This window comes from Oncorhynchus mykiss, chromosome 8, assembly GCF_013265735.2.
Source record: "Oncorhynchus mykiss isolate Arlee chromosome 8, USDA_OmykA_1.1, whole genome shotgun sequence".
NCBI classification, from domain to species: Eukaryota; Metazoa; Chordata; class Actinopteri; order Salmoniformes; family Salmonidae; genus Oncorhynchus; species Oncorhynchus mykiss.
In genome coordinates this window covers 66,356,455-66,383,536 of record NC_048572.1, presented here as the reverse complement: position 1 = coordinate 66,383,536, position 27,082 = coordinate 66,356,455, and the positions used below count along the sequence as shown (strand labels likewise).

The 27,082-nt window shown below is 43.7% G+C and overlaps 1 protein-coding gene across 7 annotated transcripts in view; it reads left to right on the top strand.

Annotated features, from left to right (window-relative positions):
• The first annotated feature begins 1,806 nt into the window (after window positions 1-1,806).
• LOC110530389 (collagen alpha-1(XV) chain) overlaps window positions 1,807-27,082 on the top strand; it is a 43,461-nt gene continuing 18,185 nt past the window's right edge. For 2 of the 7 annotated variants that reach the window (XM_021613391.2, XM_021613389.2), the window contains exons 1-2: window positions 17,749-18,505; window positions 25,823-26,376. In XM_021613391.2, the coding sequence (XP_021469066.2) occupies window positions 18,196-18,505; window positions 25,823-26,376 (864 nt within the window). In that variant the 5' untranslated portion in view covers window positions 17,749-18,195. Of the gene's footprint in view, window positions 1,980-2,070; window positions 2,162-17,748; window positions 18,506-25,822; window positions 26,377-27,082 lie in introns of those variants that run through there. The other 5 variants (XM_021613390.2, XM_021613392.2, XM_021613394.2 and 2 more) reach the window with 4 other exon arrangements.

The following is a 27,082-nucleotide window of genomic DNA, read 5'->3' as shown; positions in this document are numbered from 1 at the left end:
TTTGGTTATGTAATGATTTTGGTTTGGGAATGTAATGATTTTGGTTTGGGAATGTAATGATTTTGGTTTGGGAATGTAATGATTTTGGTTTGGGAATGTAATGGTTTTGGTTTGGGAATGTAATAGTTTTGGTTTGGGTATGTAATGGTTTTGGTTTGGGTATGTAATGGTTTTGGTTTGGGTATGTAATCATGTTGGTTTGGGTATGTAATAATTTTGGTTTGGGTATGTAATGGCTTTGATTTGGGTAAGTAAGGGTTTTGGTTTGGGTATGTAATCATGTTGGTTTGGGTATGTAATGGTTTTGGTTTGGGTATGTAATCATGTTAGTTTGGGTATGTAATCATTTTGGTTTGGGTATGTAATCATGTTGGTTTGGGTATGTAATGGTTTTGGTTTGGGTATGTAATCATGTTAGTTTGGGTATGTAATCATTTTGGGTTGGGTATGTAATGGTTTTGTCATGATGTGTTTTGTGAGACAGAGGAAAGTGTGGCTGACTGATTAGAGGGCTTCAGCTAAAATAACAATTAGGCAAATTGTCTGAGTAAATTATTTTCAAGTCGGTGCAAGTAAATTAACAACATAAATCTTCATCAGGATTGCTTTCATTAGAGCTTTCTTTCCCTCTCCCAGTGTTCTTGGAAACATCATGTCATAAACTTTGATGTAATAAATCAGTTGATGAACAATTATTAAATCATATTAGATTGACCAATGACCATCCAAGATTGATGTTAACATCTCCATGATCCTTTAAAGAAACCACATCCAATTTCAAACTCTGTTCTGGAGGAATATGGTGCAGTTGCATTTCAACTGATATCAGCTCATAATAGCATATTGTGTCAGGTATTTGTGGGGATGTCTGGCATGGTCAACATGCCAACAGGGTACACCTTGCTAGCGCTACCCTTGTCTCCAGCAGGCCCAGTTCATGAAGTCTGCCACAGATTAGCATCTAGACAGGGTGCTGAGAGTAATGTGATACAGGGTCTATGGAAAGGCCTTAACAGACCCCAGTGGTTGATGACAGCTAAACATCAAACAGACTTGCAAGGTATTCACCTATGACCTTATTACTAAACTTCACTGTCACAGTGCCACTACCTATTGTTAGGTATCAGCCATGAAAGGATGTTTACCATTCGTTTTGCAATATTTTATAAATATTTATTTCCTTTATTTAATTAGGCGAGTCAGTTAAGAACACATTCTTATTTTTAATGACGACCTAGGAACAGTGGGTTAACTGCCTTGTTCAAGGGGAGAACGAACTTGTCAGCTCAGGGATTTGATCTTGATCTTGCAACCGTTCGGTTACATGTCCAAGGCAGTTAACACACTGATTTTTTTTTCCAATTTTCCCCAACTTGTCTCATTGAGTCAGAACAAAATTAAGGCTAACTCAAAAATGACAATTTATTGCAACACTCTAAATGAAACACTTGTGGAATTGGTTATACAAACTTTTATTTTTTTACAGTATGTAGAGGAGCTATCCCCAGCCAGCTTGATAAAATGATTGCAATATAGTTGACATGCCATCATATTCAGTAGCTCTAATAAAAATAAAAATAAACAGTGCTACTGGAAAAGTCTATGGCAGTTCAGCTAGTCGCCATTAAAATTGCGAGGATAAGAAGTTTAACGCAGCGGTTCAGTGAGGGATTTTAAGGAGTCAGATTTCCATGTCCATGGGCCAGTGACTCACTGAAGAACTGAGAATGTCTTTGTTCGATTGGTGGGTTTACTCCAGGCTGAGAGAGAGAGAGAGAGAGAGAGAGAGAGAGAGAAAGAGAGAAAGAGAGAAAGAGAGAGCGCGCGCGCGGGAGAGAGCTTGAGAGTGCACTCAGCCGCAGGAGATGCAAAGGTCCGCAGGAGACAGAGCGCGTGAGAGAGCAGATTCCAACTCTAAGCACGTTAAGGACCATTTTGAATGATTGGATTTTGCAAATCGAGCCCAAAATGATTATTCGGTAAGGGTGTTTATTTGAATGTTTTGTGCTTAATTTTGAAGACCAAAAAAGTTTCGGGCTAACTCACCTAACATCATTTGCTTATCTCCAGCATGTCCAGGTGGTCTCTGGTTATTCATCTCGTCCTGCTGTATCACTTTTCTACTGCGGTTGAGGTCATTGAAGGTAAGACGTTTTGAAATGTAAGTATTCATAATTAATATAGGTCTATTTGATGTTTTTTTTTTCGGGGAGATAGGCTACTTGGAAGTGCTGTATGTGATTCTCAAAGCCTAGGCTATTGACCTGCTACGTGTTCCGCGGTAAAGAATGTCTTGACTCTGACTACTCTTGGAATGAACATGGGCTAATTGAAAGACAAAAGTATCTTATTTTCAAATAACCTTCATTATGTGAAATTGGTTACATACAGTATGTCAAATTGCTAAAGGCTACATGATCACTTTGCGAGGAAGTTGATTTAAAGCTTGAATCCTTAGCTGCTAAATCGATTTTTGGACCTATAAATGAATGTTATACTCTATACCCATTGATTGTTGAAAAATATAACGTATAAATGCCTTGTGAGCTTAGTTCAACTGTTCTACCCCATCAGAACCAATCATATAAGCTTGTTTTACTCCAATGTTTGTAAACTATGTAAATGTAAACACACACTGTATATCCTCAAAACATGATTCAAACTCTAATTTGGATGGCCAGTCCTTGCATCTATAGCTCTGTCTATGAAGTTGAGAGTGGTTACGTTTCTCCAGGCCATCCCTCGGCTTTTTACTAAAACAGAGGCTGGGCAACTGCTTTGTTATTGTTTCAATTAAAGCCACAGTGCCGGTCATAATTACGTTATTCCTGTGTTTTATATCATATTGTACAACAGGTGATGAAACTAACTGCAAAAGTGTGAAAAAATGTAATCAGTGTTATTTCCTTATACATGCTTTCCGAAAGTATTCACACCCCTTGATTTTTCCACATGTTGTTGTGTTACAGCCTGTATTAAATGTGGATACAATTTAGATTTTTTTTCACTGGCCTACACACAATGCCCCATAATGTCAAAGTGGACTATGTTCATCCAAATGAATTAAAAATGAAAAGCTGAAATGTCTTGAGTCAATAAGTACTCAGCCCCTTTGTTGTGGCAAGCTTAAATAAGTGCTTAACAAGTCTATGTGAGTCTGCCCCCCCCCCCCCCCCCCCCCAACAAGTCCATAAGTTGCATGGACTGTGTGCAATACTACAGTTTAACATGATTTTTTGATGACTACCTCATCTCTATACTCCACACATCCAATTATCTGTAAGGTCCCTCAGTCAAGCAGTGAATTTCAAACACAGATTCAACCACAACGATCAGGGAGGTTTTCCAATGCCTCGCCATGAAGGGCTCTTATTGGTAGATGAGTAAAAAAAATCTGACATTGAATATCCCTTTGAGCATGGTGAAGTTATTATTACACTTTAGATGGTGTATCAAAACACCCAGACACTACAAAGCTACAGACGTCCTTCCTAATTCAGTTGCCGAAGGGAAGGAAACCATTCAGGGACTTCACCATGAAGCCAATGGTGACTTTAAAACGGGTTATAGAGTTAAATGGCTGTGATAGGAGAACTAAGGATGGATCAAAGCATTGTAGTTACTCCATTCCACTAACATAATTGACAGAGTGAAAATAAGGAAGCCTGTTCAGAGTACAAATATTCCAAAACATGCATCCTGTTTGCAACAAGGCACTAAAGTAATACTGCAAAAAACGTGGCACAGCAATTTACTTTTTGTCCTGAATACAAAGTGTTATGTTTGGGGAAAACCCATTATAACACATTACTGAGTACCACTCTCCATATGTTCAAGCATAGTGGCTGCTTCATGTTATGGGTATGCTTGTTATTGCTAAGGACTGGGGAGTTTTTCAAGATATAAAATAAATGGAATGGAGCTTAGCATAGGCAAAATCCTAGAGAAAAACCTGCTTCAGTCTGCTTTCCACCAGACAATGGGAGATGAATTCACCTTTCAGCAGGACAATAACCTAAAACACAAGGCCAAATATACACAATAGTTTCTTACCAAGAAGACAGTGCATGTTCCTGAGTGGCAGAGTAATAGTTTTGACATAAATCTACTTGAAAATCTATGGCAAGACCTGAAAATGGTTGTCTAACAATGATCAACAACCAATTTGAAATAATTTTGAAAAGAATAATGGGCAAATGTTGCACAATCCAGGTGTGGAAAGCTATTTAGAGACTTACCCAGAAAGACTCACAGCTGTAATCACTGATAAAGGTGCTTCTAAATAGTATTGACTCATTGGTGTGAATACTTATGCAACTCTGTGTTTTGTCTGTTCACACTGCTATGCTTTATCTTGGCCAGGTCGCAGTTGTAAATGAGAACTTGTTCTCAACTTGCCTACCTGGTTAAATAAAGGTGAAATAAAAAATACAAATAAATAAATGTTAATGAGATATTTCTGTATTTTATTTTCAATAAATGTGCAAACATTTCTACAAGCATGTTTTCACTTTGTCATTATGGGTAATTGAGTGCAGACTGGTGAGAAAAGAAATCAGTTTAATAATTTTTCAATTCAGTTTTAGCTTTGAATGGTGACATCACCATGCTGTAAATTGGTTAATAGACCAATAACAAAGAGAGTACCAAATCTCGATACCAATAACAGCGATTTTTTTGTTTTTTCCCTCCCCACTCAGACCACTCCCAGACATTTGCTAAAAACCTCCTTTTGCCCATTTTAATGGAATTATATTACAGTACTGTACTTAATTGTTACCCAGAAATGAAATGATTTGATGTTGAATATAAAAACGTCTGCATTGGGCCTTTAAGGACTCTGGCATTAAGTTGTGAGATGTAAGCCTATTTAGTTTTATTTTAGTGTACATTACATTGGACCACCCAGGCTTCAGATGCTTTTCAAATGACCCGTCAGCTGAAAATGTTACCTCCACACTGAAAGTTGAATGCAACTATTGTATTGTATGAATAGCTGAAGGCAACTATTTGATAAACAGATTCAGAGCTAGTCTGAGTTATATGATCATATGACGTCCTTATGTGGACCTGCATTTTTTGCATATGTATTCAAAATAATATGTGAGTCATATACAGTACAATACGTATAAATGAACACTTTTTAGAGTGTATAGATATCCCCCCTTCCAATTTAGCATGTCTAATCGATTGAATTTGTTTCAATGGGTCCTCATATACTGTGCTATAGGATGTGGTTCTATTGCTTGTTTGATGGGACATGGTCTCCTCCCCATCCTCATGTGTGCACAGTGGACCTGGAAGCAGTGGTCTGGTTAAACACAGCACCTGGGTGTGAACTGGTGTGGTCACTTCTTATGTAAATTAGGTCTTCCCTCTTGTCCACATGCTTGTAATGCTGACCATGCCCGTGTGGAAAAGTGACTTTGAAGTGGGAGAGGAGGAAAACACTCCCAGCCCATTCTCTCGATGGGTTTTAGACAGGGACGTGAGAGGGAGGGATGATATTGGGGTGTTTCTCCAACCCTGTGTGACAGGGTTTAAATACGGTTTCTGTGTTTACAGAGCTGCACATTCACTGGGTTTAAGTCAAACCAAGAAAGCCAAAAACATCCCCTCTGGCTACAGACTAATGTTGATTGAGTTGGTGAGCAGATATTATCCATTTATGCTTCAGCTTGCCATCTCAGACAAGTGCACTATTGTGGAACCTTATGAAGTAAGGTTCACTAGGACATTGTTATTACCATAGAGATATAACTGTGCTGTTATCTAAGGTTGTTACTTTATCATCAACCTGACTCTGCACAGTACCATCTGTTGAACACAGACTTAAGTTAATCGCTGAAGTGCTATTCAGAAATACATATTTCATTTTCAATCTGCTGTCTAATGGAGTGGCTCTGGAGAATATCATGTTAACTATGCCTCGAGTCAAATTAGAATAAAGAATACCAAAAGCCTGTATAATAACATAATTCTGATTCGCAATGTGCAGTTTTGAGATGTCTGCGTTAAAACATCGGAATGTATATATGTATGTGTAGGAATGTCGTAATTCTAAAAATAATCATCACTCGATTGCCAAAACATCTGGTAATTAAGACGTGAAAGGCAACAGGGATTGTGTCGTCTTCCCACAAAATACACTGCTAACTGAGGTATAAAAAAAAATATGACTGAGGACTTCATCATTTTACAGTCAAGTCTATTTCACAGATTTTTAAATGTTTTATTGGGGCCGAATATTACTGCCTTTCACATTTGATATTAGTTTAGTGCAGTTCCTCACGAAGGAACTCATGTTTGGTCAATAAAGTACAGTGAAGTGACCCCCAGTGGGAGTTTTCTTTCGAAGCCCAGTTAATATGTTGAACAATTCACAGTATTAACCTTATTCAAAGATTTATGGGCTAAGAAATTCCCTCCACTTCTTGGAAAGGGTCCCAGTGAGCTCCATTTACAGTATATTGCCATGAAAAACAGAATTGTGTTTAAAGACCAACTGTAAAAGTTGTCACTGAGCTATAATGTAATGGTTAGCTTTAGTTTTGAGGAGAAAAGCCACTCAATGGAAAGTTATTTTCCTTTTTGGGACGTTGACGTGAATACAATATTTTCCATGTGCTCAAATGTTTTTATTTTGTAGACGTGAGGTTTCCTCCTTGGTTACATCTGTTGAAAAGGCTAGTAAGTACAATCCTCATCTAAAGATGATCCACATTTGAATGTGAAGGCAATCTTGTGTCTGCCTTAGAAAACTGTAAGTGACATGAGTTCATACGAGAATCTTATCTGATTACAATCTTAGAGCAATCTTAGAGGGAAATGTGTTTTTAGACAAACAACACATGAAGCTTTAAATTCACTAGAATTCATTAAAATCATGTCCAATGAGGAGGAGTTCAAATGAAGGGGAACATAAAGTATAGTGTTCCTGGAGGCTCCATGGGGGGCACTCAGCACTCTCCCTCTCTCTCTCTCTCTCTGTCTGCTGCTGCTCCGTCCTGTAAAGTTGTGGAAACACGCCCAGTGAAAGGGAACCCTGGCCATTATGCAGCTGTGTTGGGGACGACCTGACACAGATTCATAGAGAGATTACACTGGCATGGAGAATGAATGACTAGATGTACCTCCTGTCAACACCTCACATTTAGGTTGCAACATCCCAAATGGCACCCTATTCCCTTTATAGTGCACTACTTTTGACTAGGAGAGTGTTATTCCTGCTGGGTGGTGTCTTCTCTCTCATCTGTGAACTCTTGCTCTGATTGGTCTGCTTGTGTTTGTGCTGCATAGATCACATATTGTTAGATTATAGCAGCATCTCAACACCTCATCAAAGTGCTGTCTCATGAGAACCATTGAATGAACTAGACCAGGTGACACATTTAACATCCCAGGTGTGTTCAAACTCTACACTGTTCTCAATGTTAGGTAGAGGTTAACCAAACGTAGCATGTGTAAAATAAATTAAAACCTGTCAGGGGAGGTTCTCTTCTGCACTGTTCAACCAATCCAGGAGCAGGAGTTAAGATGTCACCTGGTTAATGTTAAAAAGCAGAAGTCGTGTCAGAGGCTCTCTTTCCATTTCCCCTGAAAACTTGAACATTCGGTTGTTGGGGACTCTACAGAGGCTAGTTAGAGGTGAACATGAGCTCAAAATGAACTTGTAAGATCATAAATGCTGCTGGCATATGGGTATATTTACACCAAATGACTCCAGTCTTCTCCTGTGAGACCATAATTAGAGGAGAGTGTGACTTGGGGGCTACAAATCATTGAGATACCAGTCGACACTAGACAGTGATGATCACAGTGACAGTTCATAGTTTGAGGGCACGTTACTAAGTTATCTCACTTGTACATTTGACCTCTTTCACTCCTGTACATTTGACCTCTTTCACTCCCTACAAAGGGAGATTTATGAATGAACTCTGCTGGTGCTGAATCACTGCTCAGTCACTGTAACAAATCTGTCTCAGTCTGAACAATAATCTAAAGAGGTTTGTTTTACTGGACTGTTTTCCTGTGTGGACATAATGTTGCCACATTTTGTTGTGACGTGATGCCACCAGTGCTGTATGATTTCCGATTGGTTGAGTGAGTCAGTGAAATGGCTAGATAGTCTTTATAGAGCGGACTGAAAGACAAAACAAGACCCAGAGGCATTGTGTTCTTTTTACCTACCAAAGTATGTGTGTGTGTGTCTGTGTGTGTGCGCATGCATTTGTGTACTTCTTGTTTTTGGAAAGGGCTTGCTTGTCTGAACCCTGATACACTGCTAACTCTTCTGTCCTGTTGTGTTGTGAAGGGACCCTTGGCAGACCCAGAGAGACGGCGCAGGCCCTCCTCTGTCTGACCCAAATAAGCATGAGTGGCAGACCACACAATGCATCTCAACAGGTCTCTCTGCCCAGCCATTCCTACTAATTGTGGGAACAGCGTTGCAGCAGAAACGTCCCTAGTGAACTGTACTGTACTCCCAGATGTTATTAGGAATCTAGTTCTTAAACAATTTATTGCATTAATGGTAATGTAGTACTTTAGCTGGCCTGACCTCCCACTCACCTTTACCCCAGGTTAGAAGGTATTCATATAGAATTAGATAAATAAACTAATCTGATGCTCATTACCCAGCAAGACAGGTGATGTTTCAGAAAATGTTCATGTTAATTACATTGATCTTTAAAGGTGTGCCCTTAAGGCTGACCCTGAGCTCTGTTTGTTATTGCTTCCAATGAGGGCACGAAATGAAATATGGCCGTGTTAGCCCTTGTAGTGCTACTGTACTGTAGACCTGTGTTCAGGTCAGCCCAGCCTCTCTATACAGCCTGTGATAGCCCAAATGTAAATAGTTACACCCAAGCACAGGAAGACATGGCCATGAATGAACTATTCTCAACTGAAACATGATGTAGAGGTGTTTAAGAGATGAATAGGACTGGGGGGCATTTAAATGCAATCACTTAGATTGTAGACAGGAAATCAGAAAATGAGAGGGTGGTCTCATAAAAGTTGTGGTCTAATGTGTCTATTTTTGTCTGTGTTTAAGAATGCCACGATTTGATGTTATGCTCGGAAGACCAAAAAGTGGCACTATTTACAGTTGAAAGTGGCATGAAACATTTCAGAATTTCAGTACTAATAGTACTCTGTGAACATCCTGAAACCAAGAAAATGTCAGCTACTAGCACCTGACCCCCCATCCATCACCCCCCCCCCCCCTCCTCCAGTGAGAATGGGATCTGAGGATTTACACTTGTGCTCAAGAGATTAGAAGTTTCAAGATTTTTCAGGCTGAGAAGTTGTGTTTAGGTAGTGGCTTACAGCTGGGCCAACAAGAGGACTGGCCACAGAAGTGTCTCCTAGCCAACCTTCACAAATGTCCATAGACAAGAAACCTCATGATACTCATATAATACAATGTGTTGATTGGAGATTCAATAGAATTCTCCCATTCAAACTCATGTAAAATCCCACATATTTGGGGCGTTTGAGCTAGTTCAAACAATTACACAATTGACAATGGGAGTGAACCTACAAGGCCACCACGGACCAAATGAGCTCATAAAGGGTAGATCAACCATGAGAGACCACTTGTCTATAGGACTTACCACATTGACTCGCCTATTCAGCTCTCCCAATTATCTGGGGCACGCATTACCCAATGGAAAAACCACATCAATGAGCACATGGCCCTCCTCTGTCCCCTACTACGCTTGTCTTCAGGCGATGGTGGGCTTGGGGTGAGGGTGGGGATAAGGGTGGGGGTTAGGGTAAGGTCGGGGGACACTTTTTCAGTGGGCCAGATGTCAAGATTGACCAAGGCTTAGCCCCGCATGCCAGGCTTAGTATTGTCAGAGGACACACAGCTGCTGAAAGAGACTTTGACATTCAAGAGTTAATTGAAGTTAATACTAAAACGTTGCTGGAACGTTTCATGCCTTGTATTATTCAATCTGTGGACATTAGTGTACACATCGTACAACTGAAGGATTCCTGATCAATATCACATTTTATTGGTCACATACACATGGTTAGCAGATGTTAATGCGAGTGTAGCGAAATGCTTGTGCTTCTAGTTCCGACCGTGCAGTAATATCTAACAAGTAATGTAACAATTTCACAAATACCTTATACACACAAGTGTAAAGGAATGAATAAGAATATGTACATGTAAATATATGGATAAACGATGGCCATGCGGCATAGGCAAGATGAAGTAGATGGTATAGAGTACAGTATATACATATGAGATGAGTAATGTAGAGTATGTACAAATTATATAAAGTGGCATTGTTTAAAGTGACCAGTGAAACATTTATTACATCTAATTTGTAATTATTAAAGTGGCTAGAGATTTGAGTCAGTATGTTGGCAGCAGCAACTCAATGTTAGTGATGGCTGTTTAACAGTCTGATGGTCTTGAGATATAAGCTGTTTTTTAGTCTCTCAGTCCCAGCTTTGATGCACCTGTACTGACCTCACCTTCTGGATGATATCGGGGTGAACAGGCAGTGGCTCGGGTGGTTGTTGTCCTTGATGATCTTTTTGGCCTTCCTGTGACATCGGGTGCTGTAGGTGTCCTGGAGGGCAGGTAGTTTGCCCCCGGTGATGCGTTGTGCAGACCGCACTACCCTCTGGAGAGCCTTACGGTTGTGGGCGGAGCAGTTGCCGTACCAGGCGGTGATACAGCAGGACAGGATGCTCTCGATTGTGCATCTGTAAAGGTTTGTGAGTGTTTTCGGTGACAAGCCACATTTCTTCAGCCTCCTGAGGTTGAAGAGGCGCTGTTGCACCTTCTTCACCACGCTGTCTGTGTGGGTGGACCATTTCAGTTTGTCCGTGATGTGTATGCAGAGGAACTTAAAACGTTCCACCTTCTCCACTACTGTCCCGTCGATGTGGATAGGGGGGGTGCTCCCTCTGCTGTTTCCTGAAGTCCACGATCATCTCCTTCATTTTGTTGACGTTGAGTGAGAGGTTATTTTCCTGACACCACACTCCGAGGGCCCTCACCTCCTCCCCGTAGGCTGTCTCGTCGTTGTTGGTAATCAAGCCTACCACTGTAGTGTTATTTGCAAACTTGACGATCGAGTTGGAGGTGTTCATGTGTTATGTGCTCTGATAACTTCCAAAATAACTTGCATTTAACATAGGTTTATATTATTGACCTCACTGTAATGCATTTAATACAAGTCATTCCACTCAATCAGCCAATGCCAGACACGGTGTATCTTCTTTACTCAATTACCAATGGCTGCAGGCAACTGCTGTCCACCATTCCTACATGGCTGTCACAGCACACAGCCACACGCTTTAGGCCACTGTCTGTATCTGAGGAGAGGAGAATGTCTGAGGTTGGGTAATTCTCCTCTCATGACTTTCTTTAAAGCTAATAGAATTGGCTGGACGACCTGCCCTGAACATCACAACCACTTTGGTCAAAAGAGACCCTCTCTGTACTCACTCTGTGGAGAGCTGTGTCGCTTTATCCACTAAGTTCACTCAAGGTTATCTAGAGCCAAAGCCAAACTCTGGATTCATGGCATAGAGGCATATCCTCAAATACAAGGCGCCTTTGGGATATTTTAATTTGCTGCTGAGCCACGTTACTGCTCTTCAAGGTTGTGAAAGTCGGTAAGCCGAAGTGCAAAGTACTTTTCTGTATACGTTACCCACTGTCAACTGAAGACCTGTAAGTAAGCCGTTCGATTAGTGAACATACTCACTCAAGGACATTGATTGTCTATCAGTAACATCAACATCAGGTTTAGTCTATTGCTATACTCAATCTGCACTCTGTGGTTTACACAAAATGGCAGGGTCACCACCCAGGCGTAGTATTTTGGAAATACAGTTTTGTATCTCAAGGTTGGGTTGGGTTAGGTTGATGTCTCACAAGGGTCAGATATTGCTGTGCCTTAATAATCCTTTGTTGGCTTTTTGGCTTTTCATTCTTTCTCTGAGGACATTCTAGAACAGGCATTCTTATTGTGAGGTCAGCTTTCTGGCCACCCCCAGGTTAGGTAACAACACACCCACTCATAGGCTCTATCTTCTCTCTGTTTTGGGGCTTTTCCCACCATACTTAGTCTGTCTCCTGGGACCCCTCCTCTCTTCCCAGCCCAGGTTAACTGTGTGATTGATCCCTGAGTGACAATAGAGGAGCTCCCTAGTTCTAAAATAATTGATTAAAGAAAATGCATTCACTCTCTTCTCCCCCCCTTTTCAGCTCTGACCTGCAGGTGGTCACTGTGTCTTTAGCTGGGTGTTGGGGAGACAGGAGGTGTCTTCAGCTCTAGCATTCTTTACATTCTCTGGATTTCACCTTCCCTGAGGGAGGCGGTCTGCATCACAATAAGGATGGGCAGGCCTTAGTCCTACCTAATCACAAACAAAGCCTATGTCAAAACCCCCTAGGACTGGTTTACACACATGGGGTGGCAGGTAGCCTAGTGCAAAAGAGCATTGGGCCAGTAACTGAAAGGTTGCTGGTTCGAATCCCTGAACCGACTGGGGGGGGGGGGGGGGGGGGGGGGGGGGGGGGGGGGGGTCTGGGGGGGATCTGCCAATGTACCCTTGAGCAAGGCAGTTAACCATGTAAATCGCTCTACTTCCACTTTTAATCCAACCCCACATACATAGGTTTTGGCGAGGTGAACTGCCGCACTAGGAGTTCTTGTAGGGGTTAAGTGCCTTGCTCAAGGGCAGGACTTTGGCATCTAGGATTTTTTCCTATTGCTGTTTTCCTAGCAATAGGAAAACAGACCTGCAATCGTGGCTGCATTGAGTTGGATCGCTAGGAGGGAGAGGGAACTTATGTATCTATGTGTGGAGGGAGAGTTTAAAGGTGACATGTTCTATTATTACCTGTCCGAGAGTGGAGAACAGTCACACGCTGTCTACCTCTCCACTGGTCTCCATACCTAGCTCTTATATCTAGACAGGGATTGGGATTTTATGTTCCTCTGACACAATCAATACATTGGCTACTGTATGGACATGCTACATACTCTGTCCTCAAATTGGATTGGTCCAACTGTAAATTCAAAGGAATGTTTTATGCTTTTTATGTCAAGTTGGCATTTTGTCCATAGTAACGCCCTTTTATTTTAATGTCATGTGGCAGTTTTATGCCGTTGAGATTTGATGTAGTTTTATTAAAGACATTGGCCAGCCCTCAGATAAAATTTAGGCTAAACTGAATGTATACAGTGCATTCAGAAAGTATTCAGACCCATTGACCTTTTCCACATTTTGTTACTTTATTCAGCTTCCCTGTAATAGTTTGCAAACCCTGCCACATCCGACGAGTGTAGTACGATTCAATCTTGCCCCGAAGCCACTCATGCGTTGTCTTGGCTGTGTGCTTAGGGTCGTTGTCCTGATGGAAGGTGAACCTTTGCCCCAGTCTGAGGTCTTGAGTGCTCTGGAGCAGGTTTTCATCAAGGATCTCTCTGTACTTTCATCTTTCCCGCCATCCTGACTAGTCTCCCAGTCCCTGCTGCTGGAAAACATTCCCAACAGCATGATGCTGCCACCACCATGCTTCACTGTAGGGATGGTGCTAGGTTTCCTCTGGACTTGACGCTTGGCATTCAGGCCAAAGAGTTTAATCTTGGTTTCATCAGACCAAATAATCTTGTTTCTCATGGTACGAGAGTCCTTTAGGTGCCTTTTGGCAAACTTCAAGCGGGCTGTCCAGCCTTACTGAGGAGTGGCTACCTTAGTATTTAAAAAAGGGATTTCTGTTTTTTATTTGTGATACATTTGCAAAATATTCTAAAGACCTGTTTTCACTTTAAATTTTTCAATTGTGTGTAGATTGACGTGGAAATGTTTTTATTAAATCCATTTTAGGATAAGGCTGTAACGTAACAAAATGTGGGAAAAGTCAAGGGGTCTGAATACTTTCCTTACTGTAAACAACTGGTGAGGATAGTTACTGGAGAAGGGATCTCCTGAATATCCTAACGTCTGGTGGCATACTAAAAATGTATTATTTATCAAGGAAAATAATATTCAAAGAAGAATAGAACATCAGAATGTTGGTCTTGCTACATGATGGGACAAATCTTTTTTTGAGAAAGAGACTGAGATCATACTGAACTAGAGGCCGGTGGGCCCACGTGTCTGACTAAATCACCCCAATAAATCCAGACTGAACTAGAGGCCGGTGGGCCCCGTGTCTGACTAAATCACTTCAATAAATCCAGACTGAACTAGAGGCCGGTGGGCCCCGTGTCTGACTAAATCACCCCAATAAATCCGGACTGAACTAGAGGCCGGTGGGCCCACGTGTCTGACTAAATCACTTCAATAAATCCAGACTGAACTAGAGGCAAAGTGGGCCCACGTGTCTGACTAAATCACTTCAATAAATCCAGACTGAACTAGAGGCAAAGTGGGCCCACGTGTCTGACTAAATCACCCCAATAAATCCAGACTGAACTAGAGGCCGGTGGGCCCACGTGTCTGACTAAATCACCCCAATAAATCCGGACTGAACTAGAGGCCGGTGGGCCCACGTGTCTGACTAAATCACTTCAATAAATCCAGACTGAACTAGAGGCAAAGTGGGCCCACGTGTCTGACTAAATCACCCCAATAAATCCAGACTGAACTAGAGGCCGGTGGGCCCACGTATCTGACTAAATCACCCCAATAAATCCAGACTGAACTAGAGGCCGGTGGGCCCACGTGTCTGACTAAATCACTTCAATAAATCCAGACTGAACTAGAGGCAAAGTGGGCCCACGTGTCTGACTAAATCACCCCAATAAATCCAGACTGAACTAGAGGCCGGTGGGCCCACGTGTCTGACTAAATCACCCCAATAAATCCGGACTGAACTAGAGGCAAAGTGGGCCCACGTGTCTGACTAAATCACTTCAATAAATCCAGACTGAACTAGAGGCAAAGTGGGCCCACGTGTCTGACTAAATCACCCCAATAAATCCAGACTGAACTAGAGGCCGGTGGGCCCACGTGTCTGACTAAATCACCCCAATAAATCCGGACTGAACTAGAGGCCGGTGGGCCCACATGTCTGACTAAATCACCCCAATAAATCCAGACTGAACTAGAGGCCGGTGGGCCCACGTGTCTGACTAAATCACCCCAATAAATCCAGACTGAACTAGAGGCCGGTGGGCCCATGTTTCTGACTAAATCACCCCACTGAACTAGAGGCCGGTGGGCCCACGTGTCTGACTAAATCACCCCAATTAAACCAGACTGCTTTTGATCTGCTGCCCATAATAATGATACAATATTTGAGGAGCTCTTGATGAGAGAGCTTCCCAGTGATGGTGATTTAATGTGGCGAAGCTCTGTTTTTCTTCACCCGTGAAGCCTCCTTTGCTTTGCTAAATGATTAGTGAGAACTGACCTCTTGTCAAGGTTGGCTGACAGGTTGGCTCTTCTCTTTAGTGAGACCTGAACCCTACTGACATCACATTGGTCAATCTAAAGTGGCAGAGACTGCTGTGATTAGCTGTGGGTTGTATGAATTTACGACTGTGCTGTAAGCTATAGGCAGTCCCAGTTGGTGTTCATGTAATATTAAGGAATTCCCCTTGACCACGCCCACAAATTGGGGAAAACATTCTTTCCTATTGACCCCCACTGTAAAAGAGGCAACATCGTCGTTGATTTTTTTGTTATACAGAAATAACAAAACGTAGAAAACACAGCTATGGTGTTGTTCAATGTACATGTAGACAGGTCAAAAATTCTGACCTACGGTTCGAAATGCTCCAACGTAGAGAAATAGAGCCTGCAAGAAGAGCCCTGTGGCTTCAGGCTATTTGGTGTTGGAGAGGAAAAGGGGCATAAGGGAAGCCAAACAATATAACTGTTCTCTAAGTAGTGAGAACGTTAGGGAGCAGGCAATGTTGAGCAGGCAATACATCAGTCCTCATTGTTCATTGCAATGGGCATTTAAATCACTTTGGGCCAAAGCTCTTCTATACATGTGATGAAGTTGCAGGTGTTACTATATTACTATATTGTCAAAGGTCTTGTGTGCTGTTTCCCTTTGGAAAATTAGTCTCATCTCTGTGTGAATAGATTCACAACATGCTTCAGCTGATGGCTCGTGACAATAAACCAATTAATGGATGTTGTGGGGGCATTGAAGTGAGACTGAGGTTAGTGGTTACCTTCCCTGGCCTCCTAGCTCCCTGCCCCCTGGCCCCTAGTCCCCCTGGGTAAGACTGGAATTAGAGAGGGGTGCAACATGGATCCCCAGAACACCCTTACAAAAAATACTACCACCAGGGGGCAGGCAAACCAGGGCTTCCTTTCTTCCTCTCTGCTTTTCTCCAGATTACAGTAAATCCATCATCTGGTCCATTTAGTAAACTTCCAGTCCCTCATTAGGACCACGGTAGCCCCAGTGTCCAGTCTCTTTAGTATGGAGTCCATCCATAGCACCTCTGTGGATTGCTGTGAAATGATAATGCACTGTCTATTCCAAGTCCCGGTTGAAATATACAAACATGCAGATCACAGTAACAGTTAGTGTTCAATGGATGATTGTGTATAGGTAATCTTACTGTGCATTTTAATGGGTTACTGTTACTGACGCAATATCTGAACAGTGTGTTCCTCTGTTACATATAAATGATTGGTCAGGGGTGGGCTCATCCTCCTCTGTGTGTGTGTGTGTGTGTGTGTGTGTGTGTGTGTGTGTGTGTGTGTGTGTGTGTGTGTGTGTGTGTGTGTGTGTGTGTGTGTGTGTGTGTGTGTGTGTGTGTGTGTGTGCGTGCGTGCGTGCGTGCGTGCGTGCGTGCGTGCGTGCGTGCGTGCGTGCGTGCGTGCGTGCGTGCGTGCGTGCGTGCGTGCGTGCGTGCGTGCGTGCGTGCGTGCGTGCGTGCGTGCGTGCGTGCGTGCGTGCGTGCGTGCGTGCGTGCGTGCGTGCGTGCGTGCGTGCGTGCGTGCGTGCGTGCGTGCGTGCGTGCGTGCGTGCGTGCGTGCGTGCGTGCGTGCGTGCGTGCGTGCGTGCGTGCGTGCGTGCGTGCGTGCGTGCGCGCGCGCGCGCGTGCGTGTGTGCGCGCGCTGCTGGCAGGGCTGTCAGAGCCATGAGTATTGAGTAGCGGAAGAGGCTTCTCTTTGTCACTATGCCTGCCTGCCTGTCTGCCCAGCACCTCTGATCACTGAACTGTGCAGGCTTGGCACAAACCCATCTCCTCTCCTCCTCTCCTCCGTGCCTTGTTTCTCCTCCCCTCTTTTGTCACAGTCCAGCTTTACACTCTCCCATGTCAAATCAGTGCCCATGGCCCCTCAAAGTCAGACAGCCACTGATTGGCAGATTCCTGGCCCTGTACTATTTGCCCTAGTTGAGCGTTTCTGTCAATAATTTAAAAAACTGTGGAGATGTACCTCTACACCTGTACTTCTATTGAGTTTATTAATGGACATGAATGCAACTGACTGAGGATAGGTAATATGTTAAATGCCAAATGTTGTAGAAACCGTTAATGTTCAATTTAATTATTTGTTCGTTTGTGGTGCCTTTTTTACAGAATACTTTTGAGATCTTGTAGTCCTGATTTCTGTCCCTGGGGGATTGAAAAATATGTGCAGTACTCACCATGTCCTTATAAGCACGAAATATCTCTTCCAGGAGCCTAGCCAATGTCGCAGTGCCCATTATTGAACATTCTTCCAACTGACCACCATTTGTTTTGTAAGCAAAGACCAGTGATAGACAGTTCCTTCATGTTCAGTAAGCTGTAGTAGAGTTGGTGATAGTGGTATACGGAGGGGGATAGCATTACTCAAGAGGGCTGTGACTTACATGCTCTTAACACACCCACTGTGATGCGAGCCGGACATAGTGTAGAGCTACTGCTGTGCTGGATGTATAGTAGAGCTGCTGCTGCTGTGCCGCCTGTGAAATACCTAAGTCTGCATGGTGCTGAGGAGCAGGGGTCACTGCTAGACACTGAGCAGAGCAGAGGAGGACCAGGAAGGGAGAGCGAGAGGAGAGAGAGAGCGAGAGGAGAGAGTGGCTCACAAACACACACACAAAGAGAAAGAGAGAGAGAGCGAGAGAGAGCATAAAGTGAGAGAGTTAACATAGATAGAAGGAGGGAAGAGAGGGGAGGCTAAGAGCTGAACTGTTCTGCTGAGAACATACATCTTGTTGAAGTTTTGAGTCAGTACTTGGAGCATCAGGACAGGATGGCTCTCCTGCGTCTTTACAGTCTGCTGCTGCTCATGGCTCCTGTTCATGGCCAGTGGTGGAGTGCTTTCCTGGGGAGAGCACAGGAGATGACCACACAGCCCCTCACCACCATCCCCACAACCACCCAGGTATTGTGGACCACAGAAGGGACAGAGGTGGGCCAGGTGGGGACTCAGACGGAGGTCTTCACCACTGCACCTGTTCAGAGTACCCCGCTACAGAGCATACAGGAGCCTGCTGGTGATGGAACCACAGAGATCAAGCCCAAGGCTAAGAAAATATCTCTGAAAATGTGGAAGAGTCGTGGTGAGTTAGTCTGGAGTATGCTGGGTGATGTAGTTGTTTCAGTTTTATTTCCGTGGTGGGATTCTGACCAAAAAGTTGTCTTTATGTTGTGGTTAAATAACAATCAGTTCTGTTACTGGTTCTGTACATTAGTGTTTGCAATTTCAATGAAAGAGAACCAATGCAGTAACGATTTAGCATAATGCTCTGAAAACTCTTTCCTGAAGGAATCTGAAGACACTGACACGTGGCAGCTGTGGATCTGTGGACTCATGGTGGTTCATTATTTTTGTTAAAGTAGTCTCAAACTGATACTTGTAGTGGGATCATGACAGGGATTAGTTAGTGTGTTCCCCCACAGCTTGAGTGCGGCTACGCTTTTTTAGCTTGTCTAATTGAGGCTGTGCGTTGTCGAGGGGAGTAGGCTTGTGGTTTCCTGCTAGCCCCTTGGTTTCCAATGTTAATCCCTATCACATGATATTATAATAATAGGATTAGGGCCAGGGGCCTTCCTGGAACCTGGAGAAATTGGGGTCTGAGCGTGAGCATTGTTTCAGAGCCTCCCGCTGGGCTTGGCTGGATTGTGGGGTGAGAGAAAGAGGGAAGTGGGGGACAGACGGTTGAGGGATGGGAGGGCTGGGATACGGGATCCAGAGTTATGTGTACCACAGGATGATGGTTCCGCTGGGTTGTGGGGTGAGAGAGAGAGGGGGAATCAGGGACGAATGGGTGAGGGATGGGAGGGAGGAGATACAACATGTTTATCATTGAGATAGATGGTGCACCAGTTATAGTGTAAATCAGTTACCAACATACTAAACAAAGCAGAAGAATAAACGTCCTCTCACAATAAACTGTGTTTATTTTCAGCAAACTTAACATGTGTAAATATTTATATGAACATAACAAAATTCAACAACTAAGACATAAACTGAACAAGTTCCACAGACATGTGACTAACAGAAATTGAATAATGTGTCCCTGAACAAAGGGAGGGTCAAAATGAAAAGTAACAGTCAGTATCTGGTGTGGCCACCAGCTGCATTAAGTACTGCAGTGCATCTCCTCCTCATGGACTGCACCAGATTAGCCAGTTCTTGCTGTAAGATGTTACCCCGCTTTTCCCCCAAGGCACCTGCAGGTTCCCAGACATTTCTGGGGGGAATGGCCCTAGCCTCACCCTCTGATACAACAGGTCCCAGATGTGCTCAATAGGATTGAGATCCGGGCTCTTCGCTGGCCATGGCAGAACACTGACATTCTTGTCTTGCAGGAAATCACTCACAGAACGAGCAGTATGGCTGGTGGCATTGACAGGCTGGAGGGTCATGTCAGGATGAGCCTGCAAGAAGGGTACCACATGAGGGAGGAGGATGACAACAAGCTCAGTCAGATGATGTTGTGACACACCGTCCCAGACCACGACGGACCCTCCACCTCCAAATCGCTCCCGCTCCAGAGTACAGGCCTCGGTGTAACGCTCATTCCTTTGACGATAAACGCGAATCCGACCATCACCCCTAGTGAGACAAAACTTCAACTGGTCAGTGAAGAGGGTTTGTGCCCATAGACGACATTGTTGCCGGTGATGTCTGGTGAGGACCTGGCTAACAACAGGCCTCTCTCAGCCTATTGCGGACAGTCTGAGCAATGATGGAGAGATTGTGCGTTCCTGGTGTAACTCGGGCAGTTGTTGTTGCCATCCTGTACTTGTCCCGCAGGTGTGATGTTCCGATGTACCGATCCTGTGCAGGTGTTGTTACACGTGGTCTGCCACTGCGAGGACGATCAGCTGTCCGTCCTGTCTCCCTGTAGCGCTGTCTTATGCGTCTCACATTGCAATGTATTGCCCTGGCCACATCTGCAGTCCTCATACCTCCTTGCAGCATGTCTAAGGCACGTTCACGCAGATGAGCAGGGACCCTGGGCATCTTTATTTTGGTGTTTTTCAGAGTCAGTAGAAAGGTCTCTTTCGTGTTTTCATAACTGTGACCTTAATTGCCTACTGTCTGTAAGCTGTTAGTGTCTTAACGACCATTCCACAGGTGCATGTTCATTCATTGTTTATGGTTCATTGAACAAGCATGGGAAATAGTGTTTAAACCCTTTACAATGAAGATCTATGAAGTTATTTGGATTTCTTATGAATTATCTTTGAAAGACAGGGTCCTGAAAAAAGGACATTTGTTTTTTTTGCTGGGTTTATATGTCTGATGTCTTAACTGACTAGAAGAATTGGGTGCTAAATGATCGTCCAGTAGACTCTTAAGTAAATCACAAGTCAAAGAGGACAAACTCTCTCAGAACAAAATGTGATGTTCGCATTTATAGTAAAAACATGAGCTTCATGATGAAGGCTCTCATGTCTATTCTTCTGTCTGAGCTTTATCCACCATGGTAATGTACAACAGCTGTCTGTCGCTCCAGCCTCCATAAACAGTAGCTCTGCTCCCAGATATCCGCTCACTCAGTATGACAAGCTACTTAAAGAACTTTACACAGGTTCACACCCTTCACCTGTATGTTATTAGCATTACTATGTTGATATACTAAGGCAGGGTCCTCATTGAGGACATTGGATGTGCATGTTTCGACCAAATGTTATACATGAAATTCTAATGGATCTCTCTCTCTCTCTCTCTCTGATCCCACTTATAGATTGGCTTCTCTGTGGCAGTCTGGGTTGTGTGACTCAGTCAGTGTTTGTGTGAGGCAGCATATTGTGGGAGGCATTCATTCCGAGTAGAGGATGTTCAAACACTACGACCCTCCTCCCTAATTGTCATGTATTTTTCCACTTCGCTAATTTGATGAATTACAGACCCAATCAGAGACCCTGTCTAGCCTAGTGGCAGAGATCCGAGGTCCACTGATGTGTAGAGGAGGGTTAATACTTGACAAGACTGAGGTGAAACTAACGGCCAAGAGGTTACCTCAGTGGAATGTTGGGGTGAGAGTGGTCGTCACGGGAGACGAGCTCCATGTGGGAGAGAATGGAGAGAATGTGATCGATCTTTCTCCACTAAGCACTCTCCCTACACCACGATGATAAGCCCACCAACGCCAATGAAAGGCTTTTCACCTAGTTTCTGGAGTTATTTGGGGGGAATTAGGGTCTGAAGAGGGGAAGAGGAAGAAGAGGGAGAGCAATGATCCATAGGTGAATGTCTAACTCATTAGGGTTTTGTTACTGTCAGTGATGGGGATAGATTAATTTGTGAAAGAACTATAGACCATGGACACATCAGTTACCGCAAGATGAGATATTCTCTACATCTGTGCTTATGCTTTGTGTGTTCTCATGCAAACAATGATGTAATAGTGATTGTGATGATAGTCAGGTGATAGCACAGAAGTACATCTGCTAATGGATTAGATACATTGGAGGAGATCCATAAATGTTCAGTGGTGAAATGGCATATCTTTATGACGTATGGTGACATATCTTGACGAGAGCATTGGATGTTATCGTTGTACAGTTATGCAATGCTGAAATCAGAAATGTTGCTGATATCTATAATAGTACCGTACCCTTCTGTCATGACGTTGGCCTGGGGGAAGGTTTATAACAGTCATAAATACCTCTTCCCCCCCTTTTCCTCTCTCTACACTTAGCATCAGGTAGCTTGGTCACAAAAATCTGAAAAGCAATCAAATTAATCGTTTACCTTTGATGATCTTCAGATGTTTTCACTCACGAGACTCCCAGTTACACAACAAATGTTCCTTTTGTTCCATAAAGATAATTTTTATATCCAAAATACCTCTGTTTGTTTGTCGCGTTATGTTCAGAAATCCACAGGAAAGAGCGGTCACGACAACGCAGACGAAAATTCCAAATAATATATGTAATGTCCACAGAAACATGTCAAATGTTTTTTATAATCAATCCTCGGGTTGTTTTTAAAATATCTAATCAATAATATATCAACCGCAACGGTCTTGTTCAGTAGGAGAGGGAAAGGAAATGGCTGTCCGAACTCTGTTGTGCGAGCAAAACCCATGTGACCACCTGACGAGATGTTATCTTTCCGGCTCATTTTTCAAAATAAAAGCCTGAAACTATGTCTATGCCTTTAAATGGAGCAATGGGAGGCTATGGAACATGGAGTTTTCAAAATAGAAGCCACTTCCTGGTTTGATTTTTCTAAGGGTTTCGCCTGCAATATCAGTTCTGTTATACTCACAGACAATATTTTGACAGTTTTGGAAACTTTAGAGTGTTTTCTATCCTAATCTGTCAATTATATGCATATTGTAGCATCTGGTCCTGAGAAATAGGCCGTTAACTTTTTTTTCTCCAAACATAAAAATAGTGCCCCCTAGCTTCAAGAGGTTAACACCCCGGCCATCCTACAATCTAAGCTTGATGCCCTCAATCTCACACAAATTATCAATGAACCTGCAAGGTACAACCCCAAATCCATAAACACAGACACCCTCATAAATATCATCCTAACTAACTCTCCCTCCAAATACACCTCTGCTGTTTTCAACCAAGATCTCAGCGATCACTGCACATTGCCTGCGTCCGTAATGGGTCTGGGGGTCAAACGACCACCCCTCATCACTGTCAACCGCTTCCTAAAACACATCTGTGAACAGGCCTTTCTAATTGACCTGGCCGGGGTACCCTGGAATGACATTGACCTCATCCCGTCAGTAGAGGATGTCTGGTTATTCTTTAAAAGTGCCTTCCTCACCATCTTAAATGAGCATGCTCCATTCAAAACATTTAGAACTAGGAATAGATATAGCCCTTGGTTCACTCCAGACCTGCCTGCCCTTGACCAGCACAAAAACATCCTGTGGCGTTCTGCATTAGCATCGAATAGCCCCCGTGATATGCAGCTTTTTAGGGAAGTTAGGAACCAATATACACAGCCAGTTAGGAAAGCTAAGGCTAGCATTTTCAAACAGAAATTTGCATCCTGTAGTACAAACTCAAAAAAGTTCTGGGACACTGTAAAGTCCATGGAAAATAAGAGCACCTCCTCCCAGCTGCCCACTGCACTGAGGCTAGGAAACACTGCCACCACCGGTAAATCCAAAATAATTGAGAATTTCAATAAGCATTTTTCTGCGGCTGGCCATGCTTTCCACCTGGCTACCCCTACCCCGATCAACAGCCCTGCGCTCCCCACAGAGACTCGCCCAAACCTCCCCAGCTTCTCCTTCACCCAAATCAAGATAGCTGATGATCTGAAAGAGCTGCAAAATCTGGACCCCTACAAATCAGCCGGGCTAGACAATCTGGACCCTCTCTTTCTAAAATTATCTGCCAAAATTATTGCATCCCCTATTACTAGCCTGTTCAACCTCTCTTTCGTATCGTCTGAGATTCCCATAGATTGGAAAGCTGCCGCGGTCATCCCCCTATTCAAAGGGGGAGACACTCTAGACCCAACTGCTACAGACTTATATCTATTCTACCCTGCCTTTCTAAGGTCTTTGAAAGCCAAGTTAACAAACAGATTGCCGACCATTTCGAATCTCACCGTACCTTCTCCGCTATGCAATCTGGCTTCAGAGCTGGTCATGGGTGCACCTCAGCCACGCTCAAGGTCCTAAATGATATCATAACCGCCATCGATAAAAGGCAATACTGTGCAGCCGTATTCATCGACCTGGCTAAGGCTTTCGACTCTGTCAATTACAACACTCTTGTTGGCAGACTCAACAGCCTTGGTTTCTCAAATGATTGCCTCGCTTGGTTCACCAACTACTTCTCCGATAGAGTTCAGTATGTCAAATCGGAGGGCCTGTTGTCCGGACCTTTGGCAGTCTCTATGGGGGTGCCACAGGGTTCAATTCTCGGGCCGACTCGCTTCTCTTTATACATCAATGATGTCGCTCTCGCTGCTGGTGATTCTTTGATCCACCTCTACGCAGACGACACCATTCTGTATACCACTGGCCCTTTGTTAACTAACCTCCAGATGAGCTTCAATGCCATACAACTCTCCTTCCGTGGCATCCAACTGCTCATAAATGCAGGTAAAACTTAATGCATGCTCTTCAACCGATCGCTGCCCACACCTGCCCGCCCGTCCAGCATCACTACTCTGGACGGTTCGGACTTAGAATATGTGGACAACTACAAATAACTAGGTGTCTGGTTAGACTGTAAACTCTCCTTCCAGACTCACATTAAACATCTCCAATCCAAAATTAAATCTAGAATCGGCTTCCTATTTCGCAACAAAGCATCCTTCACTCATGCTGCCAAACATACCCTCGTAAAACTGACTATTCTACCGATCCTCGACTTTGGCGATGTCATTTACAAAATAGCCTCCAACACTCTACTCAACAAATTGGATGCAGTCTATCACAGTGCCATCCGTTTTGTCACCAAAGCCCCATATACTACCCACCACTGCGACCTGTATGATCTTGTTGGCTGGCCCTCGCGTCATACTCGTAACCCACTGGCTCCAGGTCATCTATAAGTCTTTGCTTGGTAAAGCCCCGCCTCATCTTAGCTCACTGGTCACCATAGCAGCATCCACCCGTAGCACGCGCACCAGCAGGTATATCTCACTGGTCACCCCCAAAGCCAATTCTTCCTTTGGCTGCCTCTCCTTCCAGTTCTCTGCTGCCAATGACTGGAACTAACTGCAAAAATCTCTGAAGCTGGAGACTCTTACCTCCCTCACCAGCTTTAAGCACCAGTTGTCAGAGCAGCTCACAGATCACTGTACCTGTACATAGCTCATCTGTAAATAGCCCATCCAATCTACCTCATCACAATACTGTATTTATATGTTGTATTATATGCTGTATTTATGTTGGCCAGGTCACAGTTGCAAATGAGAACTTTTTCTCAACTAGCCTACCTGGTTAAATAAAGGTGAAATAAAATTAAATAAATTAATATAGAGTTTGAAATATTTAAATATAGAGTTTTCTATACAGCTTTAGGCTCACACTGTCACGTTCGCTGGAATAAATATCAGACCAAGGCGCAGCGGATGTTGAGTTTCACTTTATTATTAAATCATGAGGAACTTAGCAAAGACAAAAACAAATAAACAATAAACTAACAACGAACCGTGACTACTGAGATGCTACGTGCACTAACTCAAAACAATATCCCATACACACAGGTGGGACACAGGTGGGAAAATCAGCTGCCTCTAATTGGGAATCATACAAATCATCAACGTAGAAAATAAACTAGAACACTACATAGAAATAAATAAACTAGATCACCCCCAGTCACGCCCTGACCCACTTCACCATAGTGAAACAATGGCTCTCAGGGCATGACACATACATGTGATTCTGTTCATTTTGTTTAGATCTCATGAATATGTTGTTTCCTCCTCCTTACAGACCGTGGCTCTACGGGACACCTAGACCTGACCGAGTTGATCGGAGTGCCACTCCCTCCATCTGTCTCCTTCATCACCGGCTATGAGGGCTTCCCGGCCTACGGCTTCGGGCCTGACGCCAACATCGGACGTCTCACCAAGACCTTCATGCCCGATCCTTTCTTCAGGGACTTTGCCATCATTGTCACCATCAGGCCCAGCAGCAAACAGGGAGGGGTGCTGTTCGCCATCACTGATGCCCAGCAGAAGGTGGTGCAGCTGGGGTTGGCACTGACGCCCGTGGAGGACGAGACCCAGAGGATTCAGCTGTACTACACCGAGGGGGGCGAGGAGTCCTCACACAGCCAACAGGTGGCGTCCTTCAAGTTGCCTGATATGAGGAATAAGTGGACGCGCTTCACTCTGTCGGTGCAGGACCAGGAGGTACGCCTCTATATGGACTGTGATGACTTCCAAGCAGAGACCTTCCACAGGAGCAGCCGCCAGCTCAGCTTTGAACCCAGCTCAGGCATCTTTGTGGGCAATGCTGGAGGAACTGGCCTGGAGAAGTTTGTGGTAAGTAATGTCTACCACTTATTGGTTTTCTGTTTCATTTGACCATGTTGCATAGTGTGTCTGTGTTGGTGTGTGTGTGTGTGTGTGTGTGTGTGTGTGTCTCTGCGCTGTGTAGTGTGAGTCCTACTGTTTGCCCAGTCTGTGTTAGCATGAACATTACTCCAATAACAAGATCGTCTGTGTAGAATTATTCTGAACAACTGTACTAAAAGCTCCACAGATGGGTATTCTTCCACCTGGCTGTGCACCACTTGTTTAGCATACAATATCCTATTCTAACAAGAATGTTTAGCTATATCATGTATAGTGATTACTGTATGAATGTGCTCAGTCATGGATTATAGTCAGTTGATCACAGTTTTTCAGAATCAGCTCATATATGGTTGTATAACTCAGCTCCAAACATTCTGGTATTTGACAGCCATCGATAGGACACAGACCTGATTCAAGGCTAACGGGAGGTCTTGGCGGTCTCTCAGAGAGGAAGGGAGAGATATCAGTAAGCCTTGTTTAATAAACAGAACCACCTCTGCATGGTCAACTCAGCTCAGCTCAAGGCCTCACGTTAATGTATCCTATGATCTCTGTTCCAGTCTTCCCTGAGAGGAGAGACTGAGGTTCACTCAAATCAAATCAATTTTTATTGGTTATATACACATGCTTAGCAGGTGTTATTGCGAATGTAGGGAAATGCTTGTGCTTCTAG